Raw genomic sequence first — 26,405 nt, 5'->3', positions numbered from 1 at the left:
TCCCATCGATGAAATTTAATTCATATAAAATATATATTATCTATGCAAGGATATATAGTTAGGTTGATAACTAAGTTGGTTAAAAAAATTATTACAAAATTATCTATATTTAGAGATTTGGCAATATAATAGATCCAAGATATGTTCAAGTCCAACTAATTTTCGAATAAAATGCGCTTGATAATTAACTTATACGTTTGCATGTCCAAAATAATTCCCTTTATACTCGAGGGTAAGTTTGTTTTAATATATATAATCAGTTGAAAATTTCATAATTGATATCCTAGCACCATGATAGATTTGACCAAAAAAAAACCTTTTAATAACTTTTAAGGTAATTTGATCGATTTTAGAGCCATTGGAGAACTTTTAATAAATTTTAAGGTAAGTTGACAAATTTTAGTGCAACAGGAGGATTTAAAATGTATCTCTAAATATTTAGGGACTGCTACGTAATTATTCATCATCGCACTTTTTCCTACGATTTTTTTCAATCCCATAGCCCTAACTTGTTCACACTGCCAAGTATTCGACTCTCTACTCGGAGGCCCTCCACCGCCGCCACCGCCGCCGCCGCTTCACTCATCGCTACAACCCGTTGAACTTCGCTGCTTTGGAATAAGAACATTGGGTTAATATCTCCCTTGGCAAATCAAGGCGGATTCTTGATATCAGGTGAATATTTTTCCTTATCTTTCAATCTTACCCGGATTCTTGATGTCAGGTGAATTTTTTTGGGTAAGTATATCGGGTTAATTCTTGTTTTTTTAATCTTTCAATTTTTCCATTTTTTCCTTCGATTTTTTGTCATTCTAATCTTGTAAGTTAGAATGTACAAATATCCACACACAAGCTCACATTTTCTAAGTGCATTTGTGTGTTTTGCGTGTGAGTTCTGTTACACACACATAGTCCTCTGGGTTTCTTTACTTTGTTTTTTTGTTAACTTTTAGTATATATTAACTGGGATTGTTCTGGAAAATTTTTTTCATTGCCTTCATGAATTCTTTATTTTTTTAAAGTAAATAAATCTTTTATTTTTAGAGTTGTTCATAGGTATTGATTTTGATTTAAAGAGTATTCATTTATGTAGTATTTAATGAATTTTATAAGGTGATTAAGCGGGATTTGGTAATGCTATAGAGGGCAATGTAATAAAACAAGAAATACGTTTTTGAAATAATGGTATTCTGGAAAGAATGGCTGCTTATGGAATTGATTAAGATTTTTGGTATATACTTTGACAAAGAACAAATGGAAAATTAGAACTTGTTACAGTAAACCAGTCCTTTCCAAGTAGGTGTCTGCTATCCGAAATGATGAATGATTAAATTATAGAAAATTGCTCTGCCTCCAGGTATGGGTACCATTTTTCTATGGAAGAAATAAGGTGTAAGAGAGTCTAAAAGAGGATTTGTTAGAGTATGATTTTTTGGCTGAAATTGAGTAGGGAAGTAACTGCTTGCAGCATCAATATTGCACATACTATATGATATAAAGAGGGTGATCTAATTCATTGAGGCTGCAATTCCACAGAAAAATTGTGAAGCTGTACAGTTTTATTGGGATTTAGCTTTAAAGCGGTTCTTTCTTCAGTTTGCATGTACCACACATCCCTTGTTCTGTTTTCCACCTCTTGTTAAAACTTTTGTGTCTTTGAAATCATTCTTGACATTGACCAGTTATGCTAGTCTTTATCTTCTCAAGAAAAAGCCTTTTCAAACTTGATCCTGAAAGTGTTGATTGGCCATTGGGAGAAGGCTTGCCAAATGATATGATAGTAAATGAATCACCAAGCTTTGTTCTCAGCACAATGTAGAAGATGATGCAGCTTGCAATTCTTTTAATATGAATTACATTACACCAACTCCTTTAATTCACTTTATAACTGCTATTGATAGCATTTCGTTGATCTACCATTTACAAATTACAGCCAGACATCTCTGTCTTTAGCATGCTACATTTTTCGAACTGTTACTGACTGTCACAACCATAGGGTGGTTCAAGATTTCATTAAAGGGTTGTCTGGGGTTGAGGCAATATCTCGAAATCTGAAGTAGGGAAAGGATGCTAGCTGTGCAGAAGATAATGGAGGCTGGTTGCAGAATGATGTATTCCAGGCATCTTGGGAGTTGCAAGGGATTGAATACTGGTTTTTGGTACCATGTCAGTTGAATTTCTGAATCAAGATGCCAAGATTTCATATTGAAGCTGCATGCTCTGCAGATAATGATTAATCTTTACAATGTTAGAATATATTCAATTCCATTTGGGCGCAAATACAACTTACTTGATGCATGGATATGACTTGAGAAAATCAGTATTAATTCGCTTACACATAGACTTGTTTTGTAGCTTCTTTGTGTTACTTCACATGGACCTCATTTTGATAATTTTTTAACTTAATCTTTAATTGCCTTTTATAGATGAAAGTGAAGATTATATTTGTTTTGGCTTACGATTGAAGTGTGAATTTCCCATTCAGGTTGTAACTTAAATAACTATGTATTTGATTTGAATTTTCTTCCCTTTTGTGTTATTAGCACGTGGATTCATCTTTTCTACAAGTTCTGTGGCATGGCAACTTTCGCCAACCCAGATAACACATTGATTCGTGATGAAGGTTAGTCAGCAAGGCCTTAGCCTTTTCTCTATGGACGATCAAATTGCATTTAGTCTCTTTGAAGATTAAATTAATACTTTATGTGATTGTCGGCATAGTCTTCATCTTTTTCTTCTTGTTATATTGTTACTTGGCCTCCTTTGGTTCAATTCTTCCAACTTCTTCCAGTTTAGTTGGAAGAATTGACTGAGTGATATTTGGAATCGTGTCTGCAAGATGATAGGCCCCGTCATGTGCTGTGCCAGATACTACATTGATATAATGAAGTTGAGAACATATATATATATAGGCTTATCTAGGCACATTCCTGAAAAAGTGCATCTTCCTGCCTTTTGTATCCTTATGTCTCATATCTGTGTGTGTGTGTGTGAGGGAGAGAGAGAGAGAGAGAGAGCACTAGCAAGCAAGCAGTATGTATGTTTTGGATGTATTTATGTCTGTACAGCAATCCATATATTCCCTGTTTTGGCTAATTGCTAAGTTTGTATGTAGTAAATAGTAATACCTTGGATCATGTGAGTAATTCTGTTGCTTAATGTTCAACCTTATTATTCGCTGGAAAAGTGATTTACTTAATTTTGCAGAGATCAAGAGTGACAAAGGATCTTTGCCTGCTAAAAGAGACCCTGAACTTGCCTCTCTGGACGAGGAAAACATACACGAGGACACAGATGATCCAAACAAAAAGCTAAAGCTTGGCAATGACCTCTCCATTGAAAACAATGACCGCTCCATTGGAAATGACCCTTTGATTCCAGATGTTGAAGAGAATAAGGATGTTAATGGAACTAAAAACCACAGTGCCCATGTGGAACAGGTACTGGGAAATGAAGATAATGAAGTTGAAGATCAAGATGGAGAAGACTATGAAGATGCAGAGGAGGAAGAGGAAGAGGACGAGGACGAGGACGAGGATGGAGGGGAAGATAGTGATGATGACGACTCGGATGCTAATGCTGAGATAGTTGACCGAAAAGGCAAGGGAATTATGACGGATGACAAGGGTAAAGGAAAATTAGTTGAGGTGTCACAGGATTCAAGTGACTCTGGAAGTGAATCTGATGCTGACAGTGATCTCTCAGACGATCCACTTGCTGAGATTGATTTGGACAACATTCTACCATCTAGGACGCGGCGGCGCGTGGTTCAGCCTGGAGTTCATATTTCCAAGGATCAAGGTGCCAAGGAGGACGAAGATGACAGTGATTAATAGCACCTCCTTGTGGCATTTTTGGGTCAGTGAAGAGCTTCTGCCAGTTTCTTCAATTCAAGAAACAAGTGTAATTCTAGTTTCTGCTAGTGTCTTGTTCGAAGAAAAGGAGAATATAGTAGTGATGTGATGTGAATGCTGTGGCAACAGCACTCGCCCCAAAGTTTTGGCCTGCTCATGGTGGTTTATACAAGGGCCTTTCATTTTGTTGTTCTTGTCGCTCTCGCACCATTAGCACTCAGAGCTAACTTGTGATTTCAAGTTCCAAGTTCTGTTTGGGCCTGGGGTGGGCAGTTAGCACCAGTTTCTTTCTTTAGTTACATAACAGACAAATGAAATTTGAGTACAATCTTTAGGAAAATTACTACCGGTGGAAATATTCAGTTTGTCTAGAAATTTACCATTGTACTGTGGTGTATATTTCGGTCTTTCGAGTCTCAACCATACATTCAGACTTTCAAGAGGCAAAGTTTATTATTTCAATGCAGCCGGGATTCACTTTGCCATTTGAACTTCTTTTCATTTCCACTTGGCCATCTAAATCTAATACGTTCTCCAGTTGACATCCACAGTGCAGAACTTATGTACACTTTTACAATCTCAGGTCATGCTCTCATCAATCAAGTTTGCTAGTACAAGCAAATACATAAGATAGATTGTACATTGATCACCCTTTTGTGATCCTCTACATCACTTTCTTTTACCAGCCAAAGAAAACGCAAGAATAATGTCCTAAACTCAAAATTTGTCAGCTTCCGACAAAACGAAAAAAAGAAGAGGAAATTGACTGTACTTTCCAGATATTCCATCCTTATATTCCATCATCGAGGGTCTAAATCACTGATTGATGCTTCATTGACAGACTGACTAGCAACTGCTGGTTGTGATGGAGTTGCAGTACTTCTTGTTCTAGAATCTTCAGATAACAATGGTGTATCGGACTTGTCTGAACCAATGCTGCGACTCTGTGCAAAAAAAGCGGGCTCAGAAGGCTTTGGAAGACTGACGGAAAAGCTCTGGAGCATGAGAACAACTGAAGCCATAGTTGGTCTCTTAGTTATATCATCTTGAACGCATAACAACCCGATGTGGATGCATCTGATTATGTTCTGTATTGAACCTGAACTAGCCGTGATAGCGGGATCAATTATCTTCAAAGCTGTTCCTCCAAGCCAGTTTTTCCAAGCCTGTTAAGAGGTTATAATTGTTAGACGTAAGGAAAAGCAAGAGAACTACAAACAGGAGACAGTAGAACATTGCAAATATTGTGTGTTCTGATTAGGCTTGAAATGTTTTGCGTACTTACAAAACTTAGAAGGTCCTCCACAGTTTGGCCATCCCGGAAATAGGAGTTCTTCTGCCCACTTATTATTTCGAGAACTAACACCCCATAGCTGAAGACATCAGATTTGATTGAAAATAGTCCATGCAATGCATATTCTGGTGCCATGTATCCACTGCATAGTTATTCTTGTCAGAGATAATGAATAGCCTTATAAACTCAGAATCATCAAATGACCTTAACAATCACAACTCTGTAATTAATAATGTGATAACTTTATTTAGTGTGAATATAGTGATCTTCTTTCTGAAGAGTGCTATTTATAAAATTTTTTACTCAATGGTCAAAAAATTGTTCATAGATTCATAAATAACAACATTTTAGCACTTACTAGGTCCCTGCAATTCTGTTGGTGTTGGCTACACTCTCGTCTGCATGGAACAACCTGGCCATGCCAAAATCTGAGATTTTAGCATTCATATCTTCATCTAAGAGAATATTACTAGCCTTTAGATCACGATGAATAATCTTCAATCGAGAATCTTCATGCAGATAAAGAAGTCCCTTTGCAACACTCTCTACGATTCTGTAGCGCCGATCCCAGTCCAGTTCTGAGCTCTTCAGAGGATCTAAATTGGACCCAAAAAGAGAAATCAAGAAAAGATTTTTATCATAGACAAATAAGATGGATTAAACAAGAAGTAATTAACCCCTCAAACTATCTTAAAATCTTAGACTACCCTCTTAAAAAGAAAAAAAAATGATGACTATAGTCTATAGCAGCAATAGGAGGAAAACTACATACCAAAAAGTAGTTTATCAAGGCTCCCATTTGACAGGAATTCATAAATCAACAGTCTTTCTGTTTTTTCCAGACAAAAACCCAACAATCTAACCAGACTTTTGTGTTGGAGCTTTGCCACCAGCAAGACTTCATTCCTAAATTCTTGTTCACCTTGTCCTGACTCCTTAGACAATCTTTTTGCAGCTATCATTTGTCCATCCGAAAGAGTTCCCTGACACAAATTTGGCAATGTTACATGATAACAAAGTATTTAAATTTCATCAAGGGCAATTCACTAAACTAATCCATTGTAAAGCATCAGAACATTGAAGAAATTCTTTAGTGGCCATGTTGGTCTTTTGGCCTTTGTGTTCAGTTTGAAATTTTAAAGATCTGGTGCAGGTATGTACCTTGTAAACAGCACCAAATCCTCCTTTTCCCAGCAAGTCATTAGCAGAAAAATTATTTGTTGCTGCTCTAATTGTGCTAAAGTCGTACTGTACTGTTTCTGCCCCATCAATTTCTTCCAATTCTTCACCAAGATAAAACAAAGAATGCTAGAATCAACATGAATTGTTCGCTAAATGATCAATAATATCTTAGTCTGGGAGACACACAGAACAGACTAATGAACTCCTTTTTCATTTCTTTACTAGGGGGAAAAGCCCACGCAACGCGTGAGAGTTTAGTGCCTATAATTAAAGATGGTTAATAATTATTATTTGGCATTTTCTAGTATAAGGATTGAAGTATGACAATTTTTATTATGTGATATTAAATAAAAAAAATCATAAGTTACATATTGAGTTAAAAAAATATAATATGCAATAAAACATAATTATAAGATACGCTCAACTATTTTACATCTAATCTAGTATAATAAAAAACCTATTTATATTTGCTCATGCACTTTAGGGATATTAAAATTTGTTGTTTAGTTTGAATTTGATCTTGATATGAAGGCCATCCACCACATTATCTTGTCATATAAGTGAGATTTAAACAATTAGCATACTTGAAGAAATCATTGTTAGTGGAATTTCGGTTCTTGCAAGCCAAATTCTTGAATTTATATTGATTCCAAGAACATATATCATCACGAGGCCTTCACATTGAGCAAGCAATTAATTATAATTTATTGTATGATTTAGGATATATAGCAAAGTATCTCATTCTCGATAGGGGTTAAAATCACGAAATATTAGTTTTGTGTTAGTTGCAAAGATATACAACAACTAACATGCTAATTTAGAGGAATAATTACCTCAAAAAAGTACTAAAGCATCTTAATCCACTCAATATAAGAAAAATAATTAAAAGTAATGAGGTACATACTTTAGATTTGTAGCCAAATAATTTTAAGTAGACAGTTAAACATATTGGCAAATCAGATGAAGTGAAAAATTGTCTAAATGGAATAGTCAATAAAGTAGCAAACGATTTGAAAATTACCCTAACTAATAGTTAAAACAACAAAAGAAGTAGATTCTATCTATAAATGGGGAAATTTATGATGATAAACTTATTTTAAACCGTAAATAACAATTAACAAATGTGGTCTCTTTCTTATCAAGCTTATCTAACATGGGCAATTGAATTAAAATATTAAAAATTATTGCATATACAACTTGCAATATTACAGATTTTTACAACAAAAAAAGTAGATTGGGTAAAGAAAACATAGCTATTAAAAAAGGTGTTGTAAAATAGGGAAGAAGAGTAGTTAATGTAACAACATTCGAATTCAATATGCTGCATGACTGTGGTGGAACAAAACCTATAAGCAAATGAAATGAATTTGAATAGATGGAGGTTACTATGATAACGGCCAAAAAACCAGACTTCTCTATTAATTAACATTAATTGTGTCTTAACATCTATATATCATAACTTTGCAAATAACTGATGAGAAAGGAGGCTTTAAGAAATTAAAAGACTTAGATGTTAATACAATTAAATGATTAGAAGGGCTTTTATGTAATTTCACTAAAACACAAGCTGAATTCAGTTGTACCCAATGTTTAATCGGATATCAAATAATGTCACATATCAAATTTACCCCTAGCTTTAAATGTTTAAAAGGACATCCAAGTAATTACAACAAAACTAAATTAGTTATAATGACTTATATTCAATACTCTAATTGCACTTCAAACACTCTCACATTTCCAAAAAAATCCCACCCTTGCGGTTGAAATTCAAGTCCTAAACTCATTCTTATATAGTATAAGGATACTTAAATAGGTCATTTTCAAGCAGACAACTATGAACATAGATGTAACAGAAGTAACTACTTCGCATCTATAACTTTGATTGCCCTCAGACCTTGGCACTGCTAATTTTACTATGGAAAATTCATAACAATGTTACAAGCTGTAACACATTTACAAAGTTGCAGACACTTCATAACGCTTGATTGAACTTTTCATTATTTAAACTTGCTTAAACTAAAAGCTCTTGTCCTTATCTCTTCCTTCAATTTTCCTGAACGTACGATCCCACATTTTATAGACACTTACCCTGTCTCTAAAATTAATCTCATGCGCTCGAGTGAAAATTTAAAGTTATGTAAATGCCTGTGACTTTCAAAAACACAATGTTGTGATGCTACTTTTACTCTTCTACCAACACTGAACATTTTCAATCTGCACCAGAGTAGATACAGGTTAATGTGGAGGAGATAAAAGTCTCACTACCTTCAAGCTTTGCTGCTTTCTTCCTCTTCTGCCATTTTCTTGTGAAGATGAAAATGCAAACACTGAGTATTACAAGTACCACTGCAACGATGACACAAACGATGACAATCCAGGTCTTGTTACCTTTCTTTCCTGCAGAAACAAGTTTTTGTCAAGCTTGAGCAATAAGCAAAAGTTTTTTAGTCCAAAATGCACATTGTTGAGATTATAAGAAAGTGGCAATACAACTTAAGAAAAGGTGGAAACACGAGTAAATTTGAAAACCAAACACCAATGAACCTCTTCTGGGATTGACCACTCCTCATAAGAAGACACATAAGGAAGAAAAGCAAGTTAATATTGAGATTGATCACTTTGCTGATTGTTTTTTACCTCTCAAGTTAAACAGCTCAATAGCATTGCTAGAAAAGCTAGTTCTAAATCTTCTATCATTTTGTCATTGTGTAAATAGCTTACTCAACAAATAAAATAGCTCAATAATAATTCTAGAAATCTAGTTCTAACTCTTCTACTTTTTGTAATAGTGTTCTTAGCCAGCATTAATAGTATGGGATTTGCATAATTTGATAATTAAAAGAAAAAGTTATTGAAGTAGGCTAGGCTGAGGATGGAAAGACAGAACTTAGGTTTAAAGTTCACATTTGTCGGATTATCTGCAAAATAACCTTATTGTCCACAAGTCCATGTTCTCCTAGGCATGACAATATTTCGAATAATTTACCACAAGATCAAAAACTTAGTTTTCTTAGCTAAGTAGTGACAAGAGAAAATATTTCCATCTGATTACCTTGTGGGGATGGCGGTGGACCTGGTGGTGATGGAATGGCACTCTCATTATAAAAGGGGATCAACTCATACCGAAAACTACAACTTGGTCCAACAACTCTTGCCCCTTGCCTCCAAGAACAGCACTGAGACATCATATTTGAAGTCAACCTAAGGCAAAAATTACAAGTTCCTGGATCTATATCAGGTGTGCACTGCATCAAAGCATATATGGTCTCAACATTGCTGTTATTGCTTTTCTCTACAGCAAATTTCCGGTCTGGATTCCCTGAAAAGATTCTGTTTTCTAAGCTAGTTGCTAAATTGCTAACCTCCTGACTAAACAGAATGGGATTTGTAGAATTCAATGGGTTCTGAAGAGTGAAAGGTGGAAGATTAGACATAACTCCGAAAATCGACTTATTCGAATATCTTAACATGCATTGATCATACCAACCAACTGCCTCCTTTTCATTAGGACAGACCTGTGTGAGCTTTCCAGCAGAGTTTTGTACACAAACACGACAAGTTTCCTGATCAACATCGCCTCTACATAGCACGATTGCATTAACTCTATCGAGACCTTGGCCAAAAGAGGAATTGTAGAATCCATACGGGTTGATGTTGGATGAAAGGGAGGAAAGAAGAGACTTGAGATTAGCCTGGTATGTGCTGTTCTCCGTGTAGTTGCCTACTCCTTTTGAACAGAAGCAAGCTGTGAAGCTTGGTTGTGAAACAGATAGGAAAACAAGGTTTGTAAGCATGTAAAAGACTGAAAGAAACCATCCCCGATAGCCCATTTCTATGATCTATAATCTAAAACTGGGAAGAAAAAAAATGTCTTAGGTCTAGCCAAAATGGAAGAAGAATCATCACTCGTGATCCCTTGACAAAACTTCCAAATTTAGTTGACTAGTGAACATCATAATCTGAAATCAAACAGGGCTAGCTGTTTTTTTTTTTTTTTTGGATCAATTACAAAACTGAGATGATCAATCTTGACCATGTAGGATATTTGGAAGATTGAAATCTATATTTCCTTTAATTTAATAATTATTGTGCTTATCAGATTACCAACCTGTGACAGCAGCTTACATTTTCACAAAATATAAAAACTAGGAATCTGTTTCAGTCTTTTACTCAGTCACTAGTTAAAGGACAAATGAAACAGAAGACTGACTTCCTCAAAATAGAACGCATTCAAGGGGAAGGTATTAATTTACTAAGAAATGGCCAGGAAACATTGGCTCATTATTTGACATTCTTGAAATTTTGCTAAAAAATATTAACCTTTCGATAGAATTTAGGATTGATATAGGACTACTTAGGACTGGAACGTGTTGAACTGTCGATGAAATTTAGCAGTTTAATTCAGATACATTAATCAATGGATTCCCTCATTATTTAAACAGAAGATTACATGAACACAAAATTTGCTGAGTACAACAAGGCCGGCAATGTGGAAGATGTTTCCTGGCACTGACATTGTTGACCTCAATTTTTAACTTCTTGCACTAGTTGATTAAGTTTTTAATCCAGCTGATTAATGTTGCATGTTCTCATTTGTGGGAATTGGATTCAAAATTTGACTTTGAAGTCTGCAGAGCGTAGATTAAGAATGATCATCACAGAGAGAATAGTATTGAAGTACACTAACTTGAAGTGCCCATTAACTATTGGCTAAAACAAGGGTAAACTACACTTTATCCCCTTTGGTTTGATTTATTATTAGATAATCTCTGAATTTTTTTGAAAATGGCCATTTAACGCCCCTGTGGTTTGATATCATGTGAAGTGAAAAATGAAGGAAATGACATCTATTTTTGTAATTTTTGAAATTTAAAAAAAAAAAAAAAAAAAGCCAAGATGTGCAAAACTTATGGTTCAGTAGAAAAAAAAAATTTTTCTTAATCGAAAAGCTATTTAGATACTATAAGGGATTGCTTAAGTGATAAAGCAACTCTTTCCTAAGAAATATATCAGGATTTGACTGTCATATCTGCGCTGATGTAGCACCTCATTCTCTTGTAAATAAACCAAAAATGAATTCAAAATTTAGGATCGCCAAACATGAACTATGGGATATTCTCAAAAGCTGAAACTTTGTTATAGTGTTTTTCAAACGGTATAAAATGCACCACTTTCAACTAAAAGTCATAAGAAACTTTCACGAATTTTTAGACCAAATTGGAATGATATTACTATAACAGTGAGTTGGGAATCATAACAAATCCACGTTGTTTATGTGGAAATAAATGCATTGTTAGATGGTTTGTACATGGATTTTTTTCTTTTTGTTTGAGCCTTCTATCAAACTACTTCTGTCCTAATGAAAAAACAAAAAAACATGTACTACCAAATACACCAGAACAATATCCTAAGCTCTAATGCAGCCGTTTGCAGATTCCATCCTCTAATATAATATCATCGAGGATCAAACTCACTTATTGATGCTTCATTTAAGGAATAGTTAGTAGCAGCTCCTCCTGCAGGTTGAATTTGACCTGATCTTTTTGCTTTCGAATCTTCAAGAGCCTGCTGAGGCTGATTGTTTGAAGCAATGCTGGTGCTACGTGAAAAATATGCAGGCTCAGAAGGCATTGGCAGACTAGTAGATAAGCTATGGAGCATGAATACAACTGAAGCCATGGTTGGTCTACTAGCTACACCATCTTGAACACACAACAAGCCAATGTGTATGCACCTCACTATAGCTTCTATCGGAGCTGAGCCAGCCTTGAGAGTTGAATCTATTATATTTGAAGCTGTTCCTTTAATCCAGTTTTTCCAAACCTAAATGGCATAATATGGTATACAAAAAGTGGAAAATTTAGTCCTTGTATTTGACCATACTTCTTGTACAATATTTTTTCGCAGTTTTTGTCCCTAGTTATTTCGTCTACACTTAATTAATTACTCTTGGATGAAACAAGAAAAGCTAGACTTGGATGAGTCCAAAAAACAAATAAGAAAATTTAGTGAAAATAAAGAGAGGGGAAGGGGGAGGGGCTTTAAAACGAAAATTTACATTGTATTCAATGTATTTTCGAGTATCAATGAGTTTAATCTTGTACACTTATTGGTCTCTTCATGCTTATGCAACTTACACAACTTTTGTAGATGTTAATTGCTCAAATTTAACTTGATCTACAAATATAAAAATCAATTAAGTTGAAATTGAGACTTGAGATACTATAGGATAATAGTCTAATGCTAAGTAGGACAAGGTGAAAACGTTAGAAGCACCAATACTGCAGCTTTTTTTTTAAGTTTGTTTAGGCTTTAGAACTATTTTTCTAGTCATACTTACAATGCTGAGAAGGTCCTCCACATTCTGGCCTTGTTGGACATAACGGTTCTTTTGACCACTTATGATTTCCAAAACCAGCACTCCATAGCTGAAGACATCTGCCTTGTCTGAACATATGCCTTGCAGTGCATACTCCGGTGCCATATACCCACTGCAAATGATCATTGTAATAGCTGTCAAAATACAAACTCAAAGCACAATCACAAAACTGATACATATCAGAATATGAACTTGATAAGATTGGTTACATGTTTATTTAGGGGCAAAATTTGTACAGGATGATTAAAGTTTTCAATCTATGTCATTCATCATTTGGAAATTTTTTGTATTACTTCTTTCAATTTTTTTTCCATCATCTTTTTATCTCACAGACTCCACGACTCATAAGTATTATAATAAAGATGTAACATCAAACAATTTTCCGATTAATCTTCAATCAAACGGAATAGAGTTACGCTCTCTAAATGAGACAATTGATTTTAATTTTGTTAAGAGAGAATACCCATTGACTAATTTTCGTTTAGTCGTTTAAGAACTTAATAATTAACCCAAAAATTATAGTGGTTGCCTATTATATTGTATTACCAGTTTAAATACACATATATACAAAAGTACTTACTAGGTCCCCACAACTCTATTGGTTTCGGCTACACTCTCATGGAGCTGGAACAACTTGGCCATTCCAAAATCTGAAATTTTGGCATTCATGTCTTCATCCAAGAGAATATTACTGGCTTTTAGGTCACGATGAATAATCTTTAGTCGTGAATCTTCATGGAGATAAAGAAGTCCCTTAGCAACACTCTCTATGATTTTGTGGCGTTGTTCCCAATCCAACAATGACCTCTTTGCTGAATCTAAATTTGACTCAACAAAGCAAATCACAGAACAACTTGTTAACACATGACACCCAAAAAAAAAAAGAAGGAAATGGTTAGCTTCTCAAATTTCTTTTGATCCCAAATGATAATTTTTTTTTTTCAAATTTTGTCAATCAATAGTCCTTGGGGATTATATATGCATGTATAACAAAAAAAAAAAAGCAAAAATGGTTTATGTGAAGAAGGTTCTTTGCCCTTTTTGATGTTTCAGACAACGTCATTTTTGTCTACTTGATGTACAGATAGTCTATTATCTACCATTTGATCTAGACAAACAATATAGTGACTGATGTAGCTAGGCAGTGGATGCACTTAATGCAACCAACAAAAGGAGGGGGAAAAAAAGACAGATTGAGAAATAAAGAAAAGTTTAGGCAGAAAAACATACCAAAGAGGAATTTGTCAAGGCTCCCATTTGACATGAATTCATAGACCAGCAGTCTTTCTTCATATTTCAGGCTGAAACCCAACAATCTAACTAAACTTTTGTGTTGGAGCTTTGCCACTAACAAGACCTCATTCCTGAATTCTTGGTCACCTTGTCCTGATCCCTTGGACAGCCTTTTTACAGCAATCTCCTTTCCATCCGAGAGAGTACCCTGAAGCATATATTGGATAAATTGACATGACAACAATTAACAAAAATCTTTTCAGTTTTAAGAGCTTTCTAACGAGTGACCATGAGGCACCTATTAAGACACCCGACGTGTCATATAACATTTGCATTTATTATCATTCTTGTTCAGCCTGTTTCTCAAGTTGCTTCATTTTATTAAAAAAAAATAGCACTTGTGCTTCAATTAACGAGTGTCCAACGAACTCTACAGTGATTGCAACCATGACTCAATGCAATCTGGCAGGAAAAAATTTAATTTAAGCAGTATTTACAACACCAATTTTACAGCATGTCCATAGGGCAACAACTCTATCTAGAATTATATCTTCCTAGTGAATTACTCTTCTACTATCTGAACTTTGGAACTGTAGAGTGTTATGATGACTGTTTAGGACAGAATTAGCCAATGATTTTGATATATACTTCTGTCTGGGCAAAATCTTCTACACCATCACCAGAATACGTCCATCCCAAAGTTTTTGACCGCTGGAAATAACTGTCTAAGCTCCTAAAAAGTGTAGACATGTAGCAGTCTGAAAATTTTCTGCATAAATTGGGGCAAAAGAGCCAAACCAGCATGAGTGAATTCAAACTTCGAATCAATAAGATGGTCATATTGGCTCTTTTGATTGCTCACAAGTAATGATCAGATCTTTTGATTATTCACCTTGTAAACAGCACCAAATCCTCCTTTCCCCAGCAAGTTAGTACTTGAAAAGTTATTTGTTGCTGCACTAATTATGCCAAAATCATACTGCATTGCTTTTACCCCGTCACCTTCTTCCAAACCTTCACAATCGAAAACCAGAGAATACTGAAATTAGCTTCAGCGTTGCCCAATGGACGCACTTATACAAATCTGTAATATACTGTACAATGGATGCATGATGCCCAAGAAAATAAGTCAATATTTTACTTTGAATATTCTTGTTTCTGATTTCCTTGGATTCACGCAGACAAAATTCAATCATGATGGATCTTGAAATTGAATGTTCAAGCAGAGACAGCATGGAAAAATATAGCCAAAAACTAAGTACTTTACAGCTATGAACTTTGAATGTCCAAAGCAAATAATAGTAGCTTGCAGCTGGTGACAAAAATCTTTACTTGAATTTACCCTGAAATTTCTCTCCTTTCCTTCTGTTTCGCCATTTTCTTCTGAAGGAGAAAATGCAAAAACTGAGTAGTCCCAGAGCTATTCCACCTACAACACCAATGATAATAAGGGTTGTGCTGTTGCCATGCTTTCCTGCAGAAGCAAGATTTTGCCATTCTTAGACAAGCAATGAGCATCAAAAAAGTATTATATGATTTGTTTGTGGTATGTAAGAAATGCCTCATTCTCTAGTTAAATCCTCAATACCCACTCCACCACATCTTTACACACAATAAGAGAATCAGTTGAAAAATGAGCTAGAAAGAGCTGATATTTTTGTAGATAAGTAGCTAGGTGACAGTTTTTGATACCTTTTGTGGCTGGTTTGGGTGGAGATGGTACTAGGGAGGGCGGCAATGATGGCGGTGGCGGTGGCCTTGAAAGAATCACCCGTTCATTGTAGAAGGGGAATACCTCATACCAAAAACTACAGCTTGGCCCAACGACCCTGGCCCCCTCTGTACCATAACAGCATTGTGACAGAACCTGTAAAGCCCATCCAAGGCAAAGATTGCAATCTCCACCATCTATGTCAGGTGTGCATTGCATCAATGCATAGATGGTGATATTGCTATCACTCTTTCTTGTCCCTGCAGCAAACTTGAGTGAAAAACCTCCAACCGTTTGATCTCTAAGGCTGTTTGTCAAATTACTCAGGTCCTGATTGAATATACTCAGGTTTGGAGGAACCACTGAGCTCTGAAGATTGAAATTCGGTCTAGTACTCATGTTACCAAAAAAGTTCTTGTTTGAGTACCTTATCATGCAAATAGTATACCATCCAATTGCCTCCTTTTGATTGGGACACAATTGTAGGATCATATTAGCAGAATCATTAACACAGGTTTCACAATCTTGGAAACTAGCATCTCCTCTGCAGAGCACAAGTGCATATGTTCTGTCAGGATCTTCGCCGACCGAGGAATTGTAGAATCCATAGGGACTGACATTAGTAGAAAGGGATGAAAGAAGGGTGTTCAAATTGGCCTGGTATTTGCTGTTCTTTGAGTAATTGCCTATGTTATTTGAACAGAAAAACTGTGTGAAATCCGGTGCGGAAAAAGTTAGGCCAAACAGAGTTGTGAGCACAAAAAAGACTGACAAAATTGTACTACAATCTTTTGGAAGATGCTCCATGATCCATTACCAAAGCTGCAGATTTCAGAGACAATGAAGAAGATGCATACCTGAGCATAAATGAGTTGATTGACTCTGATGCTCGGGAAACGCACAGATGAGTGCTTTACTTAGTCTTCGATCATTCGAACAACTAACATATTACCCTTTGCACCCTTCAGAATTTCATTAATTTGCATATTGCATTCTGAACTTTTAATGCGACACTTAGAACTAGGGAGGTGCCCCGCCAGGGGGGGGGGGTTAAAAACGGGCTAGGCCCGCCTCGCCCTGTCATCCGTTTTAAAAAAAAAGATATATATATGTGCATAATTATATAATGATATTATCAATTATACTATTAATTATACATGTCTATTAATAAAAAATATTAATTATTTATACTAAATTTATTAATATATTTATATTAAATTCCTAACTACACTTAATACAATAGGACTTTTTTCTAAAAAAAATACAATAATAATTTAGTATTTGTATTTGTATCAAAAGTAAAAACTTGATTATTTTAATCATATTAGATTATATTCAAATAACTTTTGTTTAATTATTTTTATGAGTTTCAATTGTGAAGTTACAATGAATAATAATTTGATAATATGTTGACATTTTAATACTTGATTATTTGTTCAAATTTAATTATAATGAAATTATATAATAACTTTTTTTAACTCCACGGGTACCCCCGCGGGGCAAACGCCCCATTGCCACCCCTACTTAGGACCATAAATTTATCCAAATGATCCTCTCTTTTTTTTTTTTCAAACTTAGGAGGATTTATGACAATTTGCAGCATTGAGAAAGAAACGTAGTTGTCATATTCTTTCACTCATTATATATGAGACGGTAGTAATATGGGATGAGTCGAAAACATTAACGTTCAAAAGATAAAGTTAAGGGGCAACATGACAGTATTGAATTTGGAATGTAACGTAAAACTTAACGATGCAAGAAAATCCTTGAAAATGTAAGGAGAGTAAAGTGAATTAATCCAAAATATTTAGGTACCAAGACAATCCAATTTTATATCCTTCTTCTTCTTCTTCTTATTATTATTATTAACTATTAAATACCCAATGCTATATTTAAGTATTCAACCATTAGGAATGGAAAAAAAAAAAAAAAAAAAGAAGAGGAACTAATCACAGCATATTTACTATATGGTAAGCTCTATTGCGTGTGGGATGGGCAATGATTTGTAGGAACTGTCTAACAAATTTCTTACTCTGGGCGAACTTTATTCGATCAGATTGGTCTAAAGGGATAGGAACCCCCAAAGTCAGGTCAATGCATTGGGTTCACATCACATGGATTCATCAGACTTATCTTGTGCAAAATAATATCATATAGTTTTACAGTAAATAATATCTAATTATATACTCAATAAAAAAAACTTAATCCACGTTGTAGTCCCACATTGTAGCCCCTCCGGGTTTGGTCCCGTGGTTGTAGTTCCAGTTGGGGGAGAGTCACGTCCCGGGATCGAATCCCGGTTCTATCGTGGCTGGTGATGTTTGGGGCAGGCCTCTCTCAGCTCGTAATGGGATTAGTTGGGTCGTACGGTAACCAGTTTACGGACCCAGATACTCACTGCCGATAAAAAAAAATAATAATAAAAAAAAAACTTAATCTGCAATACAATACGTTGATAGATATGAGTAGAGCTGTAAACGAACCGAATCGAACCGAGTATCTCATGTTTGAGCTCTGTTCGTTAAGCAGTTCGAACAACGTTCGTGTTCGTTCGTTAATTTTCGAACTTCAAACATGTGTTCGTGTTCGGTTCGTTAAGTAAAATTCGTGTTCGAGTTCGAGTTCGGCTCGTTTAACATAAACGAGCCGTTCGCGAACATGTTCGAAATGCTCGAATCCAAATTATTTTATGCCTTAAATATGCCATGCAAATTATTAATCATTCTAAAAAATAATTAAAGCACTAAGTGACTAAATTCTATTATTCATTAACTATATAACTAACATTAACATAAAAACAACAAATAAAACAAAGAAATTTGCCCTCCAAATATAAAAGTCCAGCCATAAAATTAACCCTAAATTTGTTAAATGATAATTATGTCTATGTTCGCGAACGTTCGTTAAAACTCGCGAACATGTTCGTGTTCGCGAACGTTCGTTTAGCATGTTCGCGAACGTTCGTTAAAACTCGTGAACATGCTCGTGTTCGCTCGATTATTAATCGAACAAAAAAATTCGTTCGAACTCGGTTCGTTTAAAATTTCGAACGAGCCTTTCACGAACACGAACGAGCCGAAACGAACCGAGCTACCGAACAGCTCGGTTCGTTTAACAGCTCTAGATATGAGGCAGCATTGCAAAAAAGAATGCTATGAATGTAATTTAACTTGAAGTAAAAATTTAAAAGGCTTAATTTACAACTTACATTTAGGATTTTATTATACAAAATAAAGGTTGAACGAGCCAAATTGACAGCTAATTCCTTAGTATATTACCCAAAAATAAAAAAAAATTTGGTAAATATGGCTTTGACAAAGTTTAATATGCCTACCGTGTTGACACAGTACAGCAGGCAACAATATTTTTATTTTTGTTAATTTCTGGGGCTGCCTCTTTATGGTAATGTATAAAAGCTTAAGAGACATCGGGCTGAATCAGCACGGCAGCCTTTTTTTTTTTTTTTTTTTGTCAAAAGAAAATATTTCTAAGCCTGCCGGCTACCTTAAGTTAGAAACCTTTCGTTTGCAAAATGACGAGGATTTGATGGCGTTTTTCTCCGCCGGCGGGTCCATAAGTTCGCAAAAGTCACATAACTTCAGTCATGGACTCATGGTGTGCTTTTTCTGGATGAATTCTCGGAAATTTTCTAATCTTTGCAAAAGAAAACCAGTCCCAAATCCAATGCCGTGGTAATTTTTTAAGCCAACGAAAAAAAATATTGTAGTCTGGATTCATGCTGTAATTTAGTGTATCTAATTTGTCATGGTTAATGTTTATTTTCAAAAAAGAGAAAGAAGAAATAGATGTTCTTGAAACATGCTTGAATATTTAGTGGATTTTCACGTTCTTGAAATTGTTATCAGTCCTTTTTTTTTTTTTTTCTCATTTTCTTGGTCTAATTCTTCGCTAGGGAGGCTTGTGTGAAATTTTCATTATCAAGATTAAAATCTGTAAATTTCCCTCGTTTCTCATGTCCTTGTTTTCTGTCAATTGCCAATTTCATTATATGAAAATCTGACCCTTCACATTGAATAATTAAAGCCCATTAGTTGGTAAACATGTTCAGCAAATTAAAGGTCAATAACAGTCAAGTATGACCGAAACAGCGGCCCAGAAATTTTCTTTTGAAGAAAAGGGCTGCTGAACTTTTATGAAAAAAAAATAAAAATAAAAATAAAAACATAATATTGTTGCCTGCTGTCAACACGGTGGGTATAGTTTTACAGATTGACTTTGTCAGCGTCACCTTTGCTAGATTTTTTTATTTTTGGGTAATATTCTAAGGAATTAGCCCAAATTGGTAAAGGACAAGCCCTCAAGCAATTTCCTAAGTTTTTTTTTTTTTTTAATTATACTTGACTAGACATGTCAATGGATAGGAAATGGATTGGATCCTTTTGATTTAGATCCAGACCTATTAATTTTGTTGGATTCAGACCCAGACCCAGATCCTTATGGGTCTGAAAAAATAAGTCCAAACCCAAACCCTCCTAGATCTAGGTATTCAATGGGTACCGCTGTATTTTTCCAAAATACACTATAAAGTAAAAATATATTAAAAATATATAGATTTCAATAAGTATAAACACCATCCGATTTTTATTTTCAAATAATTAAATTAATATTCAAGAAGTTGAATGCAATATTATGAACTCAAAAAATAACTATTATCGACTGCTTAGATTTATTTTGAAAACTTCAACTATATTTACGTCAAATCTTTAATTTATTTGCTTTTACTTTTTCTCCTTTTTCTGAAAAATTTTGTACTAATTATAGCGACAACTAAAATTAGTTTGAAAAAAGAAAACAATCATGAAATCTTACTGTATTCGATTCAATGACCATAGAATATTAGAATATTTTATGAATTTACTAATATATATATAGAATTTAATTATATATACATGGGTCTGAATATGGTTTGAGTATGAATTTGGATATGAATTATAAAAAATTAGATCCTATCCAAACCATAACTCTTTCACAGGATCTAGTTCTCTGAAACCCTATTCAACTACGCTGTCAATTTTAACAACATGGACCTGTAAAAAAAAAAAAAAAAAAAAAATTTAACACATGGAGACAGAATCCTCTGGCAACTATTCGCGAAGATTTTGGACCATATATTACAGCATTGTTTTAGAACACGTCAAAACTTTGAGAGATTTGCGAAGATTTTGAACATATATTATTATTGTTTTTAGAACAAGTCAAAACTTTGAGTAACTATGTGAGAAAATCAAGAATTTACGTCACAAAATGCATTTTTTAGTATGCTAGGAGAAATTGTAAATAAGAGTTCCTATGTTAAAATTTTTTTTTAAAAAAAAAAACCTATCTAAGAAAAGATTAATTGCACTTTGCACCTCTCAACTATAAGTTTATAACAAATTTGGACTCTGCATCCCAAACTTTCAATTTTCGCAACTCACCATTTGAATTCAAGGTGACCCCGGTGAAAAAAGAGCAATTATCTGACCGATTTATTCTCAATTTCTTAGTAAACTTTCAAAAGCATTCCACAAAGGCAAGTTTCTAAAAAAACTTAATTCATTTTCATCTTCATCTTCTTAATGAACAAACAAGGGTTATTAAACAAAACAAAAAAAAAAGGGACCCAACAATGAATAATTTAAACAATTTAGAAGTTAATATATGATTGAAAAATAGTGAAATAACCAATTTACATCATTTTACTTTTGAGATTTAACAGAAAACCTTCATACATGTACAATCACAATTTTTTGCAATTTACCATAAAGAACTTAATATCATGATTCCTTAAAATTAACTAAAAAATTTGTTCCCTCAAATTAAAAATCATCCATGTTTGGATCCTCTGTTTTTGGAGTGTTTTTCAAATACAATAAAATTTTTTAAAAAGTACTCTAAAAGGTAATCTAAAAATTAGTTTAAAATTTTAAAAAAAATCTCAAAATATATTCTAGAAACTCTTCTACTCTTAAATATCCCAAAATATTTTCTAAAAATATTTTAAAATATATTCTAAAAACTCTACTACAGCAAAGTTTTTCAAAAATACCCCCAAAAACAGCTAATCCAACTTTAAACGTGCTTATCTGCACCAAATCCATATATCCAAATTAGCCTAATCATCCTATATATGCACGTAAAATTCCAAATTCCAAATTCCGATTCTAGTAGCTGTTGACTTTTTATTTTTTTTTTTGTATATATTGTCTCCCTTAAATCCAACCAACGGCACCATAAGTGACCAATACTTAAAGACTCTTTGACTTCGAAGAGCAAAAACCTTCAAGTAATGGGTAGACCTTGACCAGCAAGAGCTTGAACTTTCAATACCTTATGGCTTCAAAAAAAAAAAAAAAAAAAAACTCCCTGGAAAATGTTCAACTTAGCCCCTTATAATTTGAAAACCAACCATATGGCCCATCATAGTTTGAAACCTTTTAGAATTAGGTTCAAAAACGAACAAATTAAACATGTTTGTGAGTCGCAAACGTTTGGTGCGTGTTGTGCTTGTAAAAAAAATAAAAATAAAAACATTTGGACCAAAAATTCGAATGCACCTGCTCATTATACCAAAAAAGCTAATTAGGCCAATAGTCCCTGATAGAATAGAAATATTTTGCACTGCTACACAACGTTCCAGCAAAAAATACTTGTATGCACCAAAAACCACGGGTTCAGTGGGGTAAATGCATTAAAAAGGGACAAATTTTAGCGGATGCTACTGCTACAGTTGGTGGCAAAATCTTTGGGAAAAAACGTATTAGTAGCTTATATACTATGGGAAGGTTACAATTTTGAAGATGTAGTACTCATTAGCGGGCATTTAGTATATGAAGATATTTATATTTATACTTCTTCTCACGTATGAAAATATGGTAAAATACACGGAACCCCCTTAAAGTTTCGCGAAAAGACACCTTACCCCCTATCGTTTAGAAACCTCCACCTAAATACCTTAAACTTCATAACTAAAGTGGAAATTGACCTGTAACCGGACGTGCGACCTAATGACGATGAATATGCGAGAATCCTTTGTAAAGAAAATCCTCCCTCTCCTATTCTCCTCCTAAATAACACAAATATTTTTTGATCTTCTCTTTTATGATTCAAGAATCATGACTGCGTTCTTTCCTCAGCAAAGTGATTGATCTGTCATCACCGTCACATTCTACTCCTATATTTTAGTATCGGTTGCTTTTGATTAGGTCCCACCCTCAATCAAACTGGGCGACAGACGAGAAATGCTTTATGGAATGTTTACAAGCTCGAGGAATCTAAGGGACGGTAACAAAATGAAACAAGTAAGGAAGGGGAAGTACTTTTAGAGAAGAGCAAGGCATTCCAATTGCCAGTTGACCGATCCTTTTCATTCGATTGAGTTCCGACCCCGAGTTCAACACACGGGTAAGCTTCTTCTTCCTCTTCTCATCTTGAGTGTCTTTTATTATTACTGGATGTAACCTAAAAGAAAGAAAAGGATAACGCCGGAATCTAAAACTTTCCAATTCGAATTGCCTTTCCCTGTCTTTGCTAGGGCTGCAAACGAATCGAGCGGCTCGCGAGCGGCTCGAATCAAGCTTGAGTCGAGCTCCAGCCGGCTCGAATCAAACTCGAGCTCGAGCTCGAGCTCAAAATATTAAGCTCGTTAGCTCGCGAGCCGGCTCGCGAGCTTGGGTATATATATATATTTTTTATTTTTATTTTTATTTAATAATAAAATTACGTATATTATATATTAATTTTTTTATTTTTTATTTTCATTGTAAAATTACGTATATATCCTTAATATTTTATTATTTATTAAGAAAATTTTATTTATTTTTTTAAATAAAATAATTATTTTTTTTCGAGCTCGAGCTCGGCTCGACTTGATTCGAGTCGAGCTCGAGCTCAAAATTTGCCGGCTCCTCGAGCTCGAGCTTGGTAAAATTTAGTCGAAACTCGACTCGATTAGCTCAAAACTTGACTCGGCTCGGCTCATTTGCAACCCTAGTCTTTGCCTAATTCGCTTCTTAACGCACAGCATACCCGACAAGAGCAGCTGATTCAATAGCTTTTCACTCCTCACCCCTTGGATGAAATTCTCTTTCGTTTATGAGTTACAAGTGGGAATTGAATTCAATCTTAAGCTTCGGCCTTCGGTCTTCCTCTTAAGGGCACTTCACCAACCAACCAAAGAATGTCCTCTGCCTTAAGGCTCGCGTAAAGAAAAGATCTTTCCTCTGGTCTTCTTAAAGCGGCGGAAGCAAGCTAAAGATTTCATTTCCATTGGCCAAAGCACCGACCATCTCAAGAGTTTCGATAGCTTCTGATGGGCATTCTCTTTCTTTTAGGAGTTACAGATGGAAGTAAAAAGCATTAAAGATGCTCCTGTAACAATTTTTTTTTTTTTTCTTCTTCTTCTTTTGGAGAGACAAAGGTATTCGACCTACAACCGGTAACTCAGCCAGTTAAAAAGTTAATTTCCACTTTAATTATGAAGTTTAGGGTGTTTATATGTAGGTTTCTAAACGATAGGGGGGTAAGGTGTCTTTTCACAAAATCATAAGGAGGTTCCGTGTATTTTACCCATGAAAATATGAAATTCAAACTCATGTGACAAGCTATGGTCCTGAATGGGTCACTAATGAAATATCCCATTTTGGAGCTCATTTACGCTGCAATTTAGACAAAAGCAGAATTGTGATGTTGGGATTAGGGGTGTTTCGCGAATCGAGCGGCTCGAATACGAGCTCGACTCGAGCTCGTCAATATCGAGTTCGAGTCGAGCTCGAACCAATTAAGTCGATCTCGAGCTCGAGCTCGAACTCAAAAACATTAAACTCATTAGCTCGCGAGCGGCTCGCGAGCTCAATTATATATTTATTTTTTATTTTTTATTTAATAGTAAAATTACATATATATCCCTAATATTTTATTATTTGTTAAAAAATTATTATTTTATTCATTTTTTAAAATAAATATTTATTTTTTATTTTTTTTAAAATAAAATAATAATAATTATTTTTTTATTTTTTAAGCTCGAGCTCGACTCGAATTTGACTCGAGCTCGAGCTTGATATTTTGAGTTCGTCGAGCTCGAGCTTCACAAAATTAACTCGAGCTCGGCTCGTTTAGCCAAAGCTCGGCTTGAGCTCGGCTCGTTTGCACCCCTAGTTGGGATCTTGGGTAGGAATGGGTGATATTTATTCTTGTGAACGGTCAATGGATCAAAAGGAGCCAGCAATCCACTTTTTACATCAAAACAAGTATCTGCTCCGAGTCTTTATTTGTTGGGTTAAAACTTTTTAGATCTTATACTAAATACTTTAGCGCAGAATTAAATATATGTCATATGTGCAAAATTTAGAGTTCAAATTCAATATTGCATTTGTGTCATGCATGTATAGACCCACCCCTGTATATGCAAGAAAATGCCGTTAATTCAAATTTTTAAGAAGCCAAAGCTATCAGCTTTTTTTTTTTTTTTTTTTTTTTTCCGGGACACGATAGAGATACATTTATTCTATGCTATGGGGAGAGAGGACCTGAAGAAATCCAAGAAGAAACCGGTGAGAACTGAACCACCATTGATCCAAACGGTACACTACGCACCTGTCTAAAACCACTTAAAGTGGCAGGTCACTTATAGTGTCAAATGATAGGAGGCAAGGTTTCCTACCCCACCAAGCCTTGCAAGCTTTGGTGGTGGCCATTGAGCTAAGCTCAGTGGTTAAGTCAAAGCTATCAGCTGTCATATGCTTTTGTTTTTTTTGTTTTTTGGGGGGTGGGGGTGGGAGGGTGGTTAATTATCTAGATTCTAGTGCTATTATCATTATATTCAACTGTTAAGAATAGAAAATAATTAATTAACCAAAGTTGTATTAGGTGTTAACGGCAACTAATTAGTAGGAATTCTTCAACTATATTCTAATAGCATGAACATAATTCTAAACATTTTTTTTTCAAAGATTGTTATTAGGGATTGGGTTGACTTGCACTCATCAAATTTATCTTGTAGAAAAGAATTTCACATACTTTTACAGTTAGTAAAATCTATCCTTATTCTCCTAGATAAAAAGCTTAATCTAAAATATATTAGGTCACAGATATAAAGTAGTCTATTCATTTTTCTATTTTGGTTGCCAAAAAATACATTTAATTTAAGAGTAAATCTTATATACACTGACAGTGTATACACTATCACCAACACATGTGCAAAAATTGAATTTCAAACATTAAAGCTTAATTTGCACCTTACATCTGCAATTTTAATAGCCAAACTAAAAGGTTAAATGAGACAAAAATTGGTAAAGCACAAGCCAGCAATGTCTAAGATGTGTTTCCAAATCAATGTCTTATGCTTGTAAATTGATCTAATACACATGTTGTTCTTTTAATTACATTTGTCCAATCCTTCAAATGTTTATGTTTTTGTGCCTGCCCCTGTAAGATGGACACACCTTTTGAGTAGAAGTACTAGGTAAAGTCTGCTGAACAAAAATTATGAATAGTGTTATACATGCTCAATAACCCACACTTAAAAAAGAGTCTTCGACTTCAAAGAGCAGAAACTTTCCAAGTATTGGAAAGACTTTGACAAGAAAGAGCATGAAATTTCAGATACTCTATAACAGGGAAGGGGTAAAATTTCCTTTTACAACTAAAAAAAGTAAAGCACGAAGATGATAGAGGTAGGCACTGCCACACTTGTATTCTGCACAATATGGAACAAACACAGCAGACAAATCAGGTAATTTATCCACTTTCACA

The 26,405-nt window shown here is 34.6% G+C and overlaps 3 protein-coding genes across 6 annotated transcripts; 1 reads left to right on the top strand and 2 right to left on the bottom strand.

Moving 5' to 3' along the window:
* Positions 1–343: 343 nt before the first annotated feature.
* Positions 344–4,194, top strand: LOC113740564 (uncharacterized). 4 transcript variants are annotated; one of them, XM_072073420.1, is made up of 4 exons: positions 344–675; positions 1,997–2,247; positions 2,544–2,623; positions 3,208–4,194. In XM_072073420.1, exons 3-4 carry the CDS (start codon positions 2,578–2,580, stop codon positions 3,831–3,833), a joined length of 672 nt encoding a protein of 223 aa, XP_071929521.1. In that variant the 5' UTR covers positions 344–675; positions 1,997–2,247; positions 2,544–2,577; the 3' UTR covers positions 3,834–4,194. The 4 variants fall into 4 exon arrangements, with proteins under 4 accessions (XP_071929521.1, XP_071929523.1, XP_071929522.1 ...); XM_072073421.1 differs by having other exon boundaries at positions 348–675; positions 2,008–2,166; XM_072073416.1 differs by having other exon boundaries at positions 348–675; positions 1,997–2,166.
* Positions 4,195–4,441: 247 nt separating this feature from the next.
* Positions 4,442–10,320, bottom strand: LOC113740553 (cysteine-rich receptor-like protein kinase 7). The gene is made up of 7 exons (XM_072073413.1): positions 9,383–10,320; positions 8,596–8,727; positions 6,310–6,431; positions 5,921–6,131; positions 5,507–5,744; positions 5,140–5,290; positions 4,442–5,020 (listed from the first exon to the last, which is right to left on the bottom strand). The coding sequence occupies exons 1-7, from the start codon at positions 10,158–10,160 to the stop codon at positions 4,655–4,657; spliced, it is 1,998 nt and encodes a 665-aa protein (XP_071929514.1). The 5' UTR covers positions 10,161–10,320; the 3' UTR covers positions 4,442–4,654.
* A 1,228-nt stretch (positions 10,321–11,548) lies between these two features.
* Positions 11,549–16,720, bottom strand: LOC113740537 (cysteine-rich receptor-like protein kinase 25). Its single transcript, XM_072073396.1, has 7 exons — positions 15,635–16,720; positions 15,285–15,416; positions 14,835–14,956; positions 13,940–14,150; positions 13,290–13,527; positions 12,671–12,821; positions 11,549–12,153 (listed from the first exon to the last, which is right to left on the bottom strand). The coding sequence occupies exons 1-7, from the start codon at positions 16,458–16,460 to the stop codon at positions 11,785–11,787; spliced, it is 2,049 nt and encodes a 682-aa protein (XP_071929497.1). The 5' UTR covers positions 16,461–16,720; the 3' UTR covers positions 11,549–11,784.
* Positions 16,721–26,405: the final 9,685 nt, after the last annotated feature.

Source organism: Coffea arabica, chromosome 1c (genome assembly GCF_036785885.1).
Source record: "Coffea arabica cultivar ET-39 chromosome 1c, Coffea Arabica ET-39 HiFi, whole genome shotgun sequence".
NCBI lineage: Eukaryota > Viridiplantae > Streptophyta > Magnoliopsida > Gentianales > Rubiaceae > Coffea > Coffea arabica.
Note: the sequence above shows the minus strand (reverse complement) of the source record. Positions and strands in the feature narration are given on the sequence as shown.

What these genes read in the sequence shown, in the direction of transcription:
- LOC113740564 (XM_072073422.1), top strand. Translation starts at nt 2,578, where the DNA reads ATGGCAACTTTCGCCAACCCAGATAACACATTGATTCGTGATGAAG. An exon ending in CACATTGATTCGTGATGAAG is followed by an intron (nt 2,624 to 3,207) that starts GTTAGTCAGCAA and finishes TTAATTTTGCAG; the next exon opens with AGATCAAGAGTGACAAAGGA.
- LOC113740553 (XM_072073413.1), bottom strand. Translation starts at nt 10,160, where the DNA reads ATGGGCTATCGGGGATGGTTTCTTTCAGTCTTTTACATGCTTACAAAC. An exon ending in CCTTGATAAACTACTTTTTG is followed by an intron (nt 5,745 to 5,920) that starts GTATGTAGTTTT and finishes GGTCCAATTTAG; the next exon opens with ATCCTCTGAAGAGCTCAGAA. An exon ending in AACAGAATTGCAGGGACCTA is followed by an intron (nt 5,291 to 5,506) that starts GTAAGTGCTAAA and finishes ATAACTATGCAG; the next exon opens with TGGATACATGGCACCAGAAT.
- LOC113740537 (XM_072073396.1), bottom strand. Translation starts at nt 16,460, where the DNA reads ATGGAGCATCTTCCAAAAGATTGTAGTACAATTTTGTCAGTCTTTTTT. An exon ending in ACCCAAACCAGCCACAAAAG is followed by an intron (nt 15,417 to 15,634) that starts GTATCAAAAACT and finishes TTGCTTCTGCAG; the next exon opens with GAAAGCATGGCAACAGCACA. An exon ending in AATAGAGTTGTGGGGACCTA is followed by an intron (nt 12,822 to 13,289) that starts GTAAGTACTTTT and finishes GATCATTTGCAG; the next exon opens with TGGGTATATGGCACCGGAGT.